The sequence below is a fragment of the Daktulosphaira vitifoliae genome, unplaced genomic scaffold (assembly GCF_025091365.1).
Source record: "Daktulosphaira vitifoliae isolate Bord-2020 unplaced genomic scaffold, ASM2509136v1 Scaffold_2, whole genome shotgun sequence".
NCBI classification, from domain to species: domain Eukaryota; kingdom Metazoa; phylum Arthropoda; class Insecta; order Hemiptera; family Phylloxeridae; genus Daktulosphaira; species Daktulosphaira vitifoliae.
The window spans coordinates 35,209,677-35,226,756 of record NW_026099573.1 but is presented as its reverse complement, the minus strand read 5'-3'; the positions used below and the strand labels follow the sequence as shown (position 1 = coordinate 35,226,756).

The following is a 17,080-nucleotide window of genomic DNA, read 5'->3' as shown; positions in this document are numbered from 1 at the left end:
ATATTGCGATATGTGCGATGTTAATATTATTCCGGCTACTTCTTCATCTTCAGATTTGGAAGAAGTTAACACACCGACTAGAATATTGAATATTTATGAATGCTTGATTTAAATATTAAAGAATCAATACAAAAACACGTTGAACTTTTTCCGACAATTGAGTCACATTATCTTAGAAAGCAGACTACAAGATCTTACATTTCTGGAAATTTAAATGTAGCAAAAATGTACAAAATGTACGTAGAATATTGTAAAGAATAAGGTATGCAAAAGTGATCTAATCTCGTTATGTATCAAAATATTTTTAATTATAATTACAATATTGGTTTTTTGTACCAAAAAAAGATCTATCTAAAACCTGTGAATCGTATAAAAACAAAAATAAAACCGACGAAATGAAATTATTACAAAATCTTCATCTTTCTGAAAAAAATGCTGTTCGTTTGGAAAAAGAAAACGATAAACAAAAAGCAATCGATAGTATTCAGTTAACCGTTTGTTGTTTTGATTTACAAACTATAACGGTGAAATATCAAGTGTTTATTACAAAAAACGATTAGCAACATACAACTTTACAATTTATAATATGAAGAACGGGAAAGGAACATGTTATATCAGGAACGTAACAATAACAAATTGGGGTGCAAATGAAATCGGTACGTGTTTATTGGATTTCCTACGTAATGAATTGAATGGAACTGAAAACAACTTAACAGATATAATATTTTATTCTGACAACTGTTCAGGACAAAATAAAAATAAATTTATTGCTAGTTTATATGTATACGCATCATTAGTATTAAATATTAATACAATTCGTCATAAGTTTCTGATCGTAGTCTACACACAAAACGAAGGAGACTCTATACATTCAGTAATAGAACGTCAAAAAAAATTGGTACTCCGAAGTGGCCTGATCTATCTACCATCTCAATGGGTATCAGTTATTAAGTCGGCAAAACAAAAAGAAAAACCATACACCGTAAAATTAAAGTTCAACTGAACATTTTATCAAATTTAAATGATTTAAGCAGAGATATTGGTACAAATTTCAATATGGATGTAAATGGTAAAGAAGTTTTGTGGAATGGCATTAAAGAAATTCGAGTCATCAAAACAAATCCATACACATTGAAACTAAGAACATCATTTAACAATACGGGTTACCAAATAGTAAAGGTGATTGTAAATTAAATTTAAAATTTAATAAAATCCAAAGAACTATTTTTTTTTTTAATTTTGTTGTTATTAGTTGAGAAGGGAAATTGTACCTGCCTAAATTTTTTTTTCAAATATATTGGATTAAATGACATTTTTAACCCTTTGTTCGTATTTACAAAATAATCATAACATTAAAATGAAGCGGCTAATGTCTTCATTAAAGGTTTGCTCGGAATCTCATAGCCCTTTTGAATAAGTATCTGTTCAATAATTTCTCGATTGACTTTAGTTTTACACTTAATCCTCTTCCCAATATTTTTGATATTTTTTTTTAATTATTCGTTCAATATTCTTGTTGTTGTTGTCCTTGTTATGTGGAATATCGTTCACTAATTTTCTTTGTATCTGGTTGATATTTCCATCATCCGGTTGGGTGAGGTCTCTTTTGGTAATGTTGTTTATATTAATCTCCGAAATTAGTTTGAGTTCTAGTAAAGGTTCTAAATTTTCGTAATCGAAAATTAGTGGAGGTCCACGGTTAATCTTTGATTTTTTAATCCTTTCAGCTTGCGAGTTTAAATGTTTCTCTGTCTTCGGTGTTTTCTCTTCTCTTGACCATAATCATATCTTCATTAAATTGTTCGAATATATACTCTCTATCAAAATTGTTTTCTTTTACTTCTGGTAATTTATTCGGTTGTGTTGTTTCAAACTGGATATCTTCCTTGTCGGACCATTCCAAGGCTAATATTTCTTCTTCATTGTAATGTCGCCCCATTACTCTCCATTCTCTCGTATGCTTCCACGGTCCATACAGGAAGTTTGTTCATAGTACGAACAGTAATATGGACGCAGATTTCTGACGTTTTGGATACTGTCTTCCTCAGGGTTCTGTAATTCACAAATTAAGAACGTATTTTCGCCTAACTTTTTTTTTATTTTATATGGTCCCTTATATAAAAGAAATAATTTTTTTACTTCCCTCTCCATAGCCGATGAACGGTTATGATTTTTTACTAATACTAACTGATGCTCGTAATAATTAACAATAGATTTAATATTATCAGCTTTAGCTTTTCAATTTTTTTCTTTATCCCTTATATTTTTTTTAACTATTTCTACTATATCCTCGTTTTTTTTTACTTCAGGTAAATTAATAATTTGTTTTATTGGTCTTATAGGTGGTTTTTTTTTAAATACCACCCAGAGTGTTTTATTAGTAGTATCTAAAATACTATGGTTAAGCAAATAGTTAGCCCAGTTAGTATGTTGTACGTGACAAAATGTTCGCAAAATTCTACCTATCTCCCTATTGGTACGTTCTATTGGGTTACTTTGAGGGTTATATACTGCCGTAAATTTACATTCAATTCCTACATTTCTTAAACATTCTATCCATTTTTTTGACTGAAATTGTGTACCATTATCTACTAAAAAAATTTTCGGAGAACCCTCCTTTACTATATATTCTTTTATTATTCTATTTAATATAGCAATTGTAGTAGCTTTTTTAAGAGCATATAATTTTACATATTTTGAAAACGTATCAATAATGGCTAATACATATTGTACACCTACCCTACTCTTTATTAGCGGTCCTAACAAGTCTAATGAGTAAACTTCTAATACTTGTGTTGGTGTGTGATTTATTTGGGGTCCTGCCGTATTTTTATTAAATACCTGTGCCTTTTGACACAGATCACATGACCTTATTATTTTTACTGTTATTCTCGACATACCTTTAAAAACACAGTTTTCCTTCAATATTTTGTATACCTTGTTTGTCCCTTTGTGGCCAAAACTTACATGTGTCTCCCAAATCAATTCTTTTATTAAAACCTTTGGAATCATAACACGTCATTCTTTATTAATGTCTATTCTCTCTAATAATACGTTTTCGATAATTATGTGATATTTATACTCTGACGGTTTTAAATTAACTTTGTATTTTAACTTTCTTATAATCTCATCCTCCTCTTGTATTTTATCTATATTTTTCAATTTGTTGGTAAGTTCTTTACTATACTGAATTGTAATTAATTTCGCAATAACTAATCTTCTTGCGTTACTCGGAATTACCTCCTGATTATACACTAGGTATCGGGTCAATGTATCTGGTACTATATTATTATGGAAAACCTAAAATATAATTTTTAAATTTTTGACATACAAATACTACAGCTAATGTTTCTTGTTCCGTAGTTGTATAATTTTTTTCAGCATTATATAATAACCTACTTGCAAAGACTAGTGTCCTATTTTTCCCATTCTCACCTATTTGATTCTTTTTTAATTAGATTATCGGAGAGTATAATTTTATTACAAACAAATAATTGTTAAAATTATTTTTTCTTAAATATTTTTATTTTATAGATTATTTTTATTTACTAGTGTAATGTGGCGATGTGGGGTTTGTTCAGTCGTCGTTTTAGCGTTAATGTTCGGTTGCGCTGTTTGCTGTTAATACCGGGTTTATTCGGGAACTGTGATAACTGTGACACACCATACCATCATAATGGTTTCCTCAGTTATAATAAGGTTACATCAGATCGATAACCGGTATAAAAATCCTCCCAAGTATTAAGGCAAAGTCGACCCCAAATATATGGTAAAAGGGTACAATTATGATGATAATTTTTATACTTATTTTTGACACAAATTTTTCGAATTAATGACATTTTTAACCCTTATGTGACTGGAAAGGAACCTGGGTACCTTTTCAGTTCTTTAATTTATTTTTCTTCCAAATATTTAGTATGTATGGTTAGTCATTCCGTGACATCTCTAAATAGCATGTATAGTCAACAACTTTATATTCTGTATTTGGAAAATATATAATTTATTGTACTTAAAATAACGTTGTTGATTTTACACCTTATAAGGACGGAGTATGTACCTGGGTAACTATATATATATATTATGTAAGAACATTTATTACTATGTTCTTACCACTTATATTACACTCGTTTTATTTCTATTTATTTAATTCGTAATACATATTAATTAGCATAGAGGGAGATGCTGATGTGACAATTCTACTCGTCTGTAGCCCGGAGCTACTGACGTCGAACTAACAAAGGGCAGTTGTGTTTGAGTGGCCGTTATAGACATAGTTTTCAATATTATTACTTTCGTCTTATTTATATTATTTATAACTTAACTTGTTTTATTCAACGACCCGTCTATCGCCAATTGTCATCATAGCCAACCAACTCCGTCTCACTTGGATATACCTACTAACCAACTGTACTAGGATTCAGGTCAGACGTATTGTACATTACATATAACTTATATTTACTAAACATCTAAAATATAACTTTACTTTGTCGTTGACATAAAACAATAGTCTAATTTTATTTAATAATCTATCCTCTGTAACTAAGGTACACGATTGCCTGTGTCTCCTTCAGGCAATTAAAACTCATTTAAGGAGATAGGGACGATATTTGGGCAGACGTCGGGTAGCTTCCGATTCTTGGTTTTGACCAAGATCCTCAACTATTAAACAAGCCCCTAACANCAAGATCCTCAACTATTAAACAAACCCCTAACAATTATATACAAATGTAGGTAAAAAAAGTTAAATTACCATTGATAATTATTTTTACTGAACATTAAAATAGGTACAAATATTAATAGAAAAAAAATTTAATAATTATTAACATATTTATGTTTCTTATTGATAGCAAGTTTCACATAATGATTAGTTTATTGAGTAATTTGAACAAGCTTTTCGAGTTTTCCGTTTCTTATGATCCAATTTTCAACTATTTAAATATGCCCTGAAACATTACGAAGTGGTACATTTTTTGGAATACCAATGATCTCTTGTATTGAATGTCAATTTCCATTGATTTATGACGAGTATTTCTATTTCCTACTACTTTCGGTATGGAGGTGCGTATTTCTATTTCTACCTTAGCAACATTTTGAATCGATCTCGAGACATGGGATGTAACAAGTCTAATTTTCATATTTCTGATACATGTTTTTTATTAGATCTATGTACACCAGATACGAGAATTTTCAAGGGTACATCAAATTATTCTTCGGTAAATGTAAATATAAATATAAATATAAATTTTTAAAATATAAATATAAATTTTTTTGTTGGCGGTAAACAAGAAACTAGCAATTTTGTTGTTAGTTATCTATTGTAATCTTCAGTAACTTGTTGACCTATTCTTTTGGTTTCTCTCAAGATTATGTCACACATTTATTTTGTCATGATAGATTTGAATATCTCTTTTGCTGTAAATAATGCAGTAAAATTTGATGGTCCAGGTTTTTGACGCAAAATGTTAGGATAAATGGTTTGAGCTTGAGGATATGGTGCATCATACCACAGAGTACCATCTTTATCGACTCTAGGCTCGATACATATGGATTCATCTTCACTGCTTTCATCTGAACCAAGTCTTCCCCATACTCTATAACAGGCTCTATTTCTGCATCTAATTCCTCATATTCAAAAGCTGCTGGTTCAGGAAATTACTCATCTTCGTCATCATGAGTCAATAATCATTTACACATCAATACATGATTAAGTTCACCTTCAGAATCTGATTCCCTCAATACGTCTCTTATTTTATCAGATGGTAATCTTGAACAGATATAAAAAATAATAATATAAACTAATAATAGTTAGATAGGTATATACTATATATACATGTATCTCTGCATCTCTACATTATCTCTGTATTATTATGTATACCTGTTTTTATGACATCACTTATACATAAATATTATATTATTTGATTTATATTTCACATAAAATTATCATAAATCTAAATTATAAAATTATATTTTATAAAAGATCTATATAATTAAAATATTTTATAGTTTCTAAAACGACTCTGTACATTACATATTTTTCAAAATGTGTTTATACTTACTTAGATCTCCGCAGTCTTTCATTACGGCATTGGTTATAAGCCATATTTAGCATTTTTCAATATTATGTAATAAATAAAATAAAAACTCTAATAACAATACAGACTTTTGAATTAATGTTTTACTGTGTTCATGTCAATGTCAAAAACTAAAATGATCAGCACATAAACCGTAACTATAATTTTTAAATGTTCGATATTACTAAAATTATGTCTACTGATAATTCGAATTACGTATAATAATATATAAAGACGATAAACTGACGACAATGAAATAATTTACGGAAAAAGTACTATTAACTATATTGCAGGTACCCGGGAACCTATACCATCATAAGATGTTTTTTTCCAAGTCACATAACGGCTAAACACTTTTTATTAGAAAATGTGACATTCGAACACATGACACGCTACCACATTAAATACTCATTTATTTCAAAACGTTTGATCAATTACAAGATAATTGTGCAAAATAAATATTATGTTATAGTTATTAAAATTATTCGAAAAAAACTTGACGGGACCCGAAAATGAAAAGTTACACATAGACGAATTTGATTTAGACGAAGATTATAGAAAAATATACAGAGAAAAATGTGAAATTGAAAGAAAGGAATATCAAACTAATATCCTTAATATTTTAGTCAATTTAAAATCAGAGACAGATACAATTTTAAAAAAAAATTGGGATTCACTATCCACTAAACCAAAATCTTTAAAAGTAAATATCTTACAATACATACCAAAAGCATAATTAATTATGTTTATCATTTAGTGTCTCGAAAAATTGTATATTGTTAATAATTACCCTATCAACACTGAAGAACAGGAAATTAAAGAAAAAGCTGAGTTAATAATAAATAAACGAATTCAACAGTTAGGAATTGGAACCAATTCATTAAATTTAACATCTGTTTTAAAGTAATCACAATTTTCTTCTTTTTCTTAAATTCAAATTATTATTCTAAACCAAATAGTTATAGAAGAAAAAAATCAGAATTTCTTCAAAGTGATTTGGAAAATCTGGATGATATAAGTGTATCAATTTCAAATAATAGTGAATCACAATTTAATTCAGTTATGTTATTGGGATCGATCAGTCATAGATTAATTGACAATATTGATTCATTAAATATCCATCAAAAGTATTATGAATTAAACATGGCTGAAGATGAAATTTTTTTGCTAATGGTAACTTAAATTAATTAAATTTACGAATTTACTAGCCAACATTTTGTTTTTTATAGTTTGTTATTAATAGACTGAAACTAGAATTTAATAAATTGTTTGATGATACATTTGAGGCTAAACAACGTCAGTTAGAATACCTTAAAAAAAGCAATGATCGAATACGAGTGATAAACAACGAATTCCGGCTAGCATGCAAATGTAATTAATTTATTTTGTCGGCATTCATGATACTTTACTAAAAGTTACCAAAATTCTTCAGATAACTTAACTACTTTGTTTATTGTAATGAATTAGATAAAAATTTTTATTTTTACTGAGAATTTTTCGATTTTATTTTCACTAAAACAATTTTTTATTATTATTTTTAGTCTTTGAATAGCTTTTGTTTTCATGTGACTATCAACCAATTAAAATAAAAAATATTCTCAGAAAAATTATTTAGTTCTATATTTTTTTTTAAGAACATATTCCAGTTACCGAGAAAATGTTCTTGAGAATGTTAAGATGTACAATTATTATTATAAATGAGAATTTATTTATTGAATTTAAAATATATTATTAATTTTTCTCATTTATTTCAAAAAAAAATATTTAAATTATATCAGTGGAAATGTAAATAACTGTTTATGTGAAACTAGTTCAAGAAATATTATTTTAAAATCATATATGTAACCTAATAATTTAATTTTGTTCAAGCTAATAATCTCAGAAGTTGAAGCTTAAAAAATAAAAAATAACTGTTTATTTTTAATATTTAGTTGAACCAACAGGAAAATCTCCAAATGATTACGAATGGACCCAGTACGAATGTACCGAACAACTAGTAGTTGTTGAGAATTATGAAGTTTTAGCAAAACCGTACATTTCTACGAGTGATCAAATGTTGATTAATGCTGACTTAGTTGAACATGAACGAATTCCACAATTATTAGCTGTCGATAATTTCAAGCAAATAGCTTTAATAGAAATGATGGATGGCGTATTAGAAAAAAAGTGGGAAGATGAATTAAAGAAAGATATACCAAAACCTAAATGCATGGTATAACATTGATAACATTATATATTAATAAATCATCCAGACGTGGTTGCACGACCACTTCCGAAAATCTCGAAATTTTCAGGACCTCTTCTTTAATCTATAATTAAATGAAATAAAAGAAAAAAAAATTTTTTTTAATGATGCTCTATACTTTTATGGCTTTCATATAGGAAGAAAGTAAAATAATCGCCTTTATTTCGAATTAAAATTGCTCATCCAATTTTAATGATATCAATCTAAATTTTATGGTAAAGTCTATTTATAATTCAAAGTTTATGATGAATAAAAACAAATTGACTTTTATTGATTTATGAAATTTTAATGAATATTTAAAAAACGATAATTTTTTGTTAAAAATCGACGATTTTAAGCCAAACACAAGCCATCATAAAGTTTTTTTTTATTTTTTTTTTTTCACGTTTTATTGTAATAGTACATATTTAATACCTCTGTCAAGTTTAAAAACTTAAAATTAATTTTTCAATGTTTTATAAGGTTTTTAATTTTAAACAATTTGCAATAATAACCAAGTTTAGGTTTCATTATCTCTGATGGGTAACCCTTAAATTAACTTTTTCAAAATCAAAATACATATAAATGTACCTGTAGAAACTATGGTAAAAATTTAAAAGTTTAGAAAAAAGTATGTCATCACCAAAATACAGTTTGAAAATCAGGAAAACACGTTTTTTAATCAATTTAATTTAATACATTTTTTGTTATTTTATTGTACAATCTCAATAGTAAAATTGATTAACTTTTGTAAAAACAATAAATTATAACTAACTATAGTATCATAATATTAAATACAAGTATCAGTACTAAAGATAGTACCTTACTACAGTTATTACCTGTAAGTTAAAAATAATCATCATAAAAGTTATTAAAAACAGAATCTTATAAAAACAATAAATAAGTACTTTTATTTAGGATAATATTAAAAAAACAATTACAATCTGCATTTGTATTTTAATTAAAAGTGTACAAATTATAATATAAAATATTACATATTCATTGTTTTACTTGCACATTTTAAATACAATTAAAATTTATTATTATATCCAAATGTCATAATATGTTTGATTAATATTTATAAAAATTAATCATATGTGCAAGTGTACGCACGTATGAAAAAATATTTGTTCATGTTAGAATTTGGTCTCTTCATAATTACTTGTTAATGAAGTTTTATAACTTCGTAAAGTATTTTGAGTGCACGGTACAAATTTATGTTTTTCTCTAGTCCCAGGAATAGTTTTACCTATGAGAAATCTAGAACTTAGTTTTTTTGCGTTCTTTTGTACTTCTAATGATGAAAAATAAATATATTTTATGCCTTTGATATTTTCCACACAGAATTTGAACATGTCTAATGGTGTAAGTATGTGATTTGAACGAATTCGTTGTAAACTATACTTCGTTACTACTCGCTTAGTAGTTCCTCCAATTCCATCACTCGCATTTTTACCATGAGAAGAAGCAAAAAATTCCAAAGTCAGAATAATGAAAACATAAATTAATGAAATTCTTTTTATTTTTATATTGACTTGCTGCACCATCACTAAAATACAATATTTTTTTTACATGTGGCGCAATTATCTTAATGTCATTAATTAGATGATTTTGGAATGTATGAACCGCAATAGTATTATGTTCCATATGATCACTAATTACACACATGCAACGCGATTTTAATAAATTGTCCTATTTGTAATAATATACAAGTGGATGTAATGCAGCTTGTTTATGAATCCAGTGGTAACTTTGAATTTCATCTTGTATAACAAAGTTGTAATTTTCAGAAAAATCTGCTAATACTATTCATTCATTTAATTTTAGTTCATATTTTTTTTTGCTTTAAAAAGTTGTACTGAACCTTAGTTATATAATGGTGTTTTTTAAGTTTAATAATCTTATAAATTATCGTTTCAATAAATTCATCAACAGATTGAATATTTGTCACTAAATCTGCTCGATCAGTATTCATCCATTGCTTGAAAGTAATATTTTCAGAACTATATTCAAGCTTGTTTTGTAATAATTCTTTTAAAGTGTCATAGCTATCAGGAAATTGAGTACATTCACCCATCATACATAAATAATTATTTATATCACACACTATACATTTTAAAAAGTATTTAAAATTATATTTTAATGAAGCACCTTCAATCATCAGCTTTACATTTTGGTGATACACACATACACAAACAGTATGAGTACCTGATGACCCTGCCAATATGCACCACTTTGGTTTTAATTCGCAAAATTTAGATCGCCCTATTTTAATATCGGGATATTTATTTTTAAACTCTACAAATAATTCATTGAGATTATTTAAAAGTAGTCGTTTTTGCTTAAGATCTTTAACATCATTTATTTTTATTGACACATAATCTTTTTTATCGGGACACATTCGACTGTATTCATCGTCTTCATAAAACTGTACTACAAGTTCAGCAACTCCATTGCTTAAAGTACGACCTAATTTTTTAGGATTGTCAGGAAGTATTCCATACTTGCTAACTAAATCTCTAGATAATCTAACCAAATATTCTGACGTATTAAATTCTTTAGATATTTTTTCTCTCGACCAAGATGTAGGTAATAAGCTTAAAATCTTAATTTTTTGGTCAGAAGTAGACGAAATAAACTTTAATTTTAATTTTTCAATTAGCATTTCATATTCTGATGTTTTATTTTCATAAGATCATCCATGAATACAATTTTCTAGATCACGTTTCAAACCTAATGAAACATGCTCAACTTTTTTTTGTACAGCTAAACACCTTTTTTGGGGGTTAAGCCTTTTAATTTTTGAAACAGGAGACAAATCAAAAGCTTTAAAAATCGTGTCAACCCTTTCTATTTGGGATTCTTTACAGTCGACAGTGTCATCAGTACTATTACATTCATAAGTATTCCCCATTAAACGAAAATATTTACATACATTATTTACATTTTTAAAACAAGTAGGGCACAATGATTTTCCTGGAGTTAATTCAATATCAAAGTTTTTTACTTTATCTTTTAGTTCAATATTAATTTCACTCAAACCTTTTTTTATGATATTTTTGTGTGGATTTAAAAGGATCGCAACATGTTTTACCAAATAAAAAATTATACTTGTGTAAATATTTTATTTTATGGTACTCACATATAGAATCAATTTCTGTTTTTATTCTTAAATTTAATAATAATTTTTCTTTACCGTTCAAATCATTTGGATTTATTAAAACATTAGAAACTAACCCGTAGGTAGCTTTATGGCATTCTTCACTCACATAATGACCAATGGAACAATTCATTTTTAATTTAATTTAAACTTAAATTAAAAAATAAAACAACTAAATGATGAATTTTCAATGAACTCAACACACTAAAATAAATTACAACACATATTGAACTTTTAAAATTCATTTATCAATAACATAGTATACAGATTGTAGTGGTGTTCATTACTTATAGATATATACTCGTGTACTTGTACATCGTTATACAAGTAAGATAAAGTTAAATATATAACATCATGATACATTGAAACAAAAATATGCATTTAAAAACAATCATGCCGATAGCAGTTAATATATTTTATCATCGGTTAAGTTGTTTATGATGATTATTTTTAACTTACAGGTAATAACTGTAGTAAGGTACTATCTTTAGTACTGATACTTGTATTTAATATTATGATACTATAGTTAGTTATAATTTATTGTTTTTACAAAAGTTAATCAATTTTACTATTGAGATTGTACAATAAAATAACAAAAAATGTATTAAATTAAATTGATTAAAAAACGTGTTTTCCTGATTTTCAAACTGTATTTTGGTGATGACATACTTTTTTCTAAACTTTTAAATTTTTACCATAGTTTCTACAGGTACATTTATATGTATTTTGATTTTGAAAAAGTTAATTTAAGGGTTACCCATCAGAGATAATGAAACCTAAACTTGGTTATTATTGCAAATTGTTTAAAATTAAAAACCTTATAAAACATTGAAAAATTAATTTTAAGTTTTTAAACTTGACAGAGGTATTAAATATGTACTATTACAATAAAACGTGAAAAAAAAAAAATAAAAAAAAACTTTATGATGGCTTGTGTTTGGCTTAAAATCGTCGATTTTTAACAAAAAATTATCGTTTTTTAAATATTCATTAAAATTTCATAAATCAATAAAAGTCAATTTGTTTTTATTCATCATAAACTTTGAATTATAAATAGACTTTACCATAAAATTTAGATTGATATCATTAAAATTGGATGAGCAATTTTAATTCGAAATAAAGGCGATTATTTTACTTTCTTCCTATATGAAAGCCATAAAAGTATAGAGCATCATTAAAAAAAATTTTTTTTTCTTTTTTTTCATTTAATTATAGATTAAAGAAGAGGTCCTGAAAATTTCGAGATTTTCGGAAGTGGTCGTGCAACCACGTCTGGATGATTTGGCATGGATTGACCCTATTTCGACATTATTATATGTTAAATAATTGTTCATGAATGGTCATTTGTAGTTAAACAAAAAACCAGAGGAATATACAGAAGAAGATTTGCGTACTATATATGAATATGAAAAGGCGGTTAATGATTGGGATGATCAAAGATCTAAATACCGAGAGATGTTAGAAGATGAACAAGCAAAACTAGAGAAAAACATCAAAGAAAGCATTAGAACATTTGATAAACGCGTGTTTAAATTATTTCAAACTAAAATAAAATTTGAATCAGCAATAAAACAAGAGGAAATGAAGATTTATAGACTTAAAAAGATTTTAAATAAAGATAAACAACTCGTCGAACAACTCCAGCATTTAAAGTAAATTTATTTTGCATAATAACTAATTTAAAGAGATGAAGTGAAATTATTTAATGAAATAAATGAATTATTTAGCTTTTATTGTTCACACTAGAAAATGTGAATATATTAAATATTGGATGGGTAAATAAATTATACCCCGAACCTCACAGGAACCTCACGCAAGGTTGACTAGCTGAATGTTAAACGTGTGAAGTGGGGTTTGCTTATAACTGATAATAGCACAAATATTCATCGACACTACTATTTTAGCAGAGTATGATTATGTTAAAAGCAAATTTTTTATTTGTCTCATAAAAATAAAAAAATTTTATCTTTTAATTTTTTTTAAATTCTAAAATAGCCATTTTTTAGTCCCTTTCTTATAAAAAAAATTAATTTATTAATAAAAAACATAGGTACTTAATAAGTATTTATTAAGTTTCATGTATATTATTATACAGAATGGGTATATAGTAAAATACAGATAACTCAATAATAGTTATTAATTTATTTTTTGACTTTATTTTTTAATATTATTTTCAATAGTTTTATTTTTTGCTTCTAGCACTTTTCTCGTTCATTTTTAACAAAAACACTTTTTTACGTTAGATACCGAAAAATTAATTATTAGTGTATTTTAATATAATTTTTATATATATAACATCAAAACTTTTAGATCATTAGTATGTTCAGGAAAATTTTTCAAATTTCTCTCTTAAACATTAAAAAAATATTACTCATTTATTTATAATGACCTATTTTGTTTATCATAGTTTTGGTTTTAATATTAAAGTTTTAATATCTTTTTCTATAGCTGGGAAAAAATGACAATTTTCAGGAAAACTCATATTCGCCTCTTAGAAGATGAAAGAGACGATTGAAAAATTTTATTATTATTAGGCTGGATATTGAAGTAATACTTATGCATATTTTAGTTTTTCAATCCATTCTCAGAAGTTAGGAATAATCGTGAAAGCTTATCTTGCCATTTTACCCTGCCTTAACCTATACATTAAATAAAATATTTTCCTAATTCTCTATCACAAAAATAATGTAAAGTTATGATCAATAAAAATTAAATAATTTACTTAATTCTACTTATTTTATTTTAATTCTCATGTTTATACGCTTTTAGGAAAAATATTATTGATGTCAGTAAAATGATCGAAGAAACTAATTTAAGAATGTCAAAAACTGAAATGATTCATAACTCATTAATAAATACAATTGATACTGTTAAACATAAAGATAGTATTTTAAATAGACGTTTTAAGGCTGAATTTCCATCTAAACTTGTTTATGAACATGCTTTATTTATATACAAGTAATAAAAAATTTTAAGATATCTTAAATACACTATTTGTAATATTTAGTTTAAATAATATATGTATATTTATACTTACAATTCATTTTAAGTCGACGTCCTAAAATACAGCAAGTAAATTTGATATTTTCACCACTAGTCGGCTATCAGTTTGTGAATGCTATTGCGAGACCAAACGATAAACATCTAACTGACCCATTACCTTTAGATTTTTCCCTATACTTAGATATATTAAAAGAATATGATGACTATAAGTATGTGGAAGACAATAAAATAAACATAGACAAAGATATGTGGAATAAGATCTGTAACTATAGACGAATGAAAATCGAATCTGAATTTAAAATCCAAACTCTTCAGATAGATATAATAGATAAGACGAATTTACTAACAAGTTTTGAAAGAAATAAAGAAGATAAAACTGACCTAATAGAAAAGTTGAAAGCGTCTATTTTTGATAAAGAAAATAAAAAAATCTATTATTCTGAAAATTATAAGGTAATAAAATTATTTATTAAAATACTTCATCAAACTTAATTGACGAGAAAAATTAGTATTTTTAATAAAAATTATTGAATGTTAATCATAAATTTAAAAAAAAAAAGAAAAATTGAATAATGATAATGAAATAAATCTTTACCTTTTGATAAATGTAAAATTATTGATGATTTAACTATTTTATAGTAATAATTAATCACTTGTGGCTAATTATTTAAAATGTTAATTGTAAAATGTAAATAAAAATATTTAATATTTATTAGATTCAATTAGTGATGAAAAACAGTTTTATAGAAATTAACCTAAGTGGACATTTTAATGATTTCAAAAATACGACACTTGTATCAATTGATAACATAGAAGAAGCTAATAATAAAATAAAAGTAATATACACAATGTCGTCATACTAATTATTTAATTGTTTAATGTAATAATAATTTTAATAGAATCTTACTGTTATTAAAAAAAAAAATAGAAACTAGGTTCTCAAAAACTAAGCATGCTCTCAAATTTACTTAAATACAGACGTAAATGTAATTTATTAGAGTGGAAACATTTATTAATGAAAGATTATAAAATTAAAATGTGTGAACATCGTTTTAATGTGATTAGCTCTATGAAAGTTACTAGTAACATAATTGACTATATTAAGTATCAATCTAAAGGAATAAATATAGCTGAATACGCTCAACATAGAGTTGAAAATCAATTATCTGGTTTAAAAAAAGTAAATTATAAAATTATAATAAACACATTTATTTTAGCTTTAAACCTTAAATTTTGTTAACAGAATTACAAAAAGCAAATAGATGACATAATTATTAATATAAACGATCTAAATAAAAAAATTAATGATATTAAGTTTGAAAACAAATTGATAGATGAAAAAATTAGTCAAACAAATGCACAACTTTTAGAGCTAAAAAAAAAAATCAGTCACGACATTAATGAAAAATTGAAATTGAAATACGATAAAAAGTAAAAAAAATACATTTATATCCATATATATTTACATTTACATATAAATAAAATATGTTATATTCATGTGCATAAAATATTGTTTTTAGCTTCGATACGAAGCTGAGAAGGTATTAATTTTACCATGATGTGTTTATTTTATTTTAATCATATTTTTATCACAATCGATAATTTGTACCATCAAATATGTTTTAATGCAGATAAAACTACAATGATACATAAAATATAAAAAGAATTAACAAATATGACGTAAAATTAATAATTCAAAGAGAAAGCAGTGAAAAAAATGCAAAAAAATGTTACTTATTCAATGGGATACGATCCCGAGATCTTTCGCGTTGTAGCATCACGTATTCTCGTTTCGACCATAACACGTTATGGTCTATGCGAGAAAAATGACTCTATTTAAGTTAGTAAGAAATTTTCAAAGTCAATTTTCTTGACTTGGGGGGGGGCATTGGCAAGAAATTCAAAATACGTCTGATTTTGTATTCAATATAGATTAGATCTATATAAATTTTATGAAAATCGGTGACCCCATCACCGTGACCTCCCCTTGTGAGTGTATTTAGAGAATTATCACTATCATTAGATATAATTTCTATATTGCTAGTTAGTGTATTTTTAATTTTAAGGAATATATTGATTACGGCGAGTAGTGAGTGGGGTGGGGTGAATTCGTTACGACAGTCTAGTCTCAAGGCTATAGACGATGGGATACGCGAGAATAATAACACGTGGCACGTAGAGAGTTACAAACTAACTTGCGACAAACAACAAACATACACGTGAAACTAATATAAGCGTGTTAAAAAGACATTACAGCTGTGTTTACTATGTTAATAAGTTATAAGTGCATAATAAATAAATTAATATTATAATTTTAGGATAAAATCTCTAATAAAACGAACACAGCTAATGAATGAGGTGCAAAAAATTAACAAAGATATATTAATACTGCATACAGAATTGGAGTTGCTATTATTAAAAACTTATCCTACTTTATACAATCATTAAAATTGCAATCATTGCAAACATTAAAACTTAAAGTTATGATTAGCGAATTATTTAATATTGTACTAGGTAAATATAATTATATAAAATATAGCTAAATAATAATATAAATGATAATACTATACTAACTTACGAGTTGAAAGTCTATAATTCTTCATAATTATTAATCATTCTTTA

General features: G+C 26.0%; 1 protein-coding gene across 2 annotated transcripts in view; it reads left to right on the top strand.

Annotated features, from left to right (window-relative positions):
• LOC126899794 (cilia- and flagella-associated protein 43) overlaps nucleotides 1–17,080 on the top strand; it is an 81,610-nt gene extending 64,530 nt beyond the window's left edge. For both annotated transcript variants that reach the window (XM_050674998.1, XM_050674997.1), the window contains exons 12-23: nucleotides 6,544–6,774; nucleotides 6,829–6,974; nucleotides 7,031–7,244; nucleotides 7,301–7,442; nucleotides 8,003–8,283; nucleotides 12,806–13,107; nucleotides 14,225–14,413; nucleotides 14,506–14,911; nucleotides 15,175–15,294; nucleotides 15,387–15,638; nucleotides 15,702–15,889; nucleotides 16,777–17,080. In XM_050674998.1, coding sequence (XP_050530955.1) covers nucleotides 6,544–6,774; nucleotides 6,829–6,974; nucleotides 7,031–7,244; nucleotides 7,301–7,442; nucleotides 8,003–8,283; nucleotides 12,806–13,107; nucleotides 14,225–14,413; nucleotides 14,506–14,911; nucleotides 15,175–15,294; nucleotides 15,387–15,638; nucleotides 15,702–15,889; nucleotides 16,777–16,906 — 2,601 coding nt within the window. In that variant the 3' untranslated portion in view covers nucleotides 16,907–17,080. The remainder of the gene's footprint in view (nucleotides 1–6,543; nucleotides 6,775–6,828; nucleotides 6,975–7,030; nucleotides 7,245–7,300; nucleotides 7,443–8,002; nucleotides 8,284–12,805; nucleotides 13,108–14,224; nucleotides 14,414–14,505; nucleotides 14,912–15,174; nucleotides 15,295–15,386; nucleotides 15,639–15,701; nucleotides 15,890–16,776) is intronic.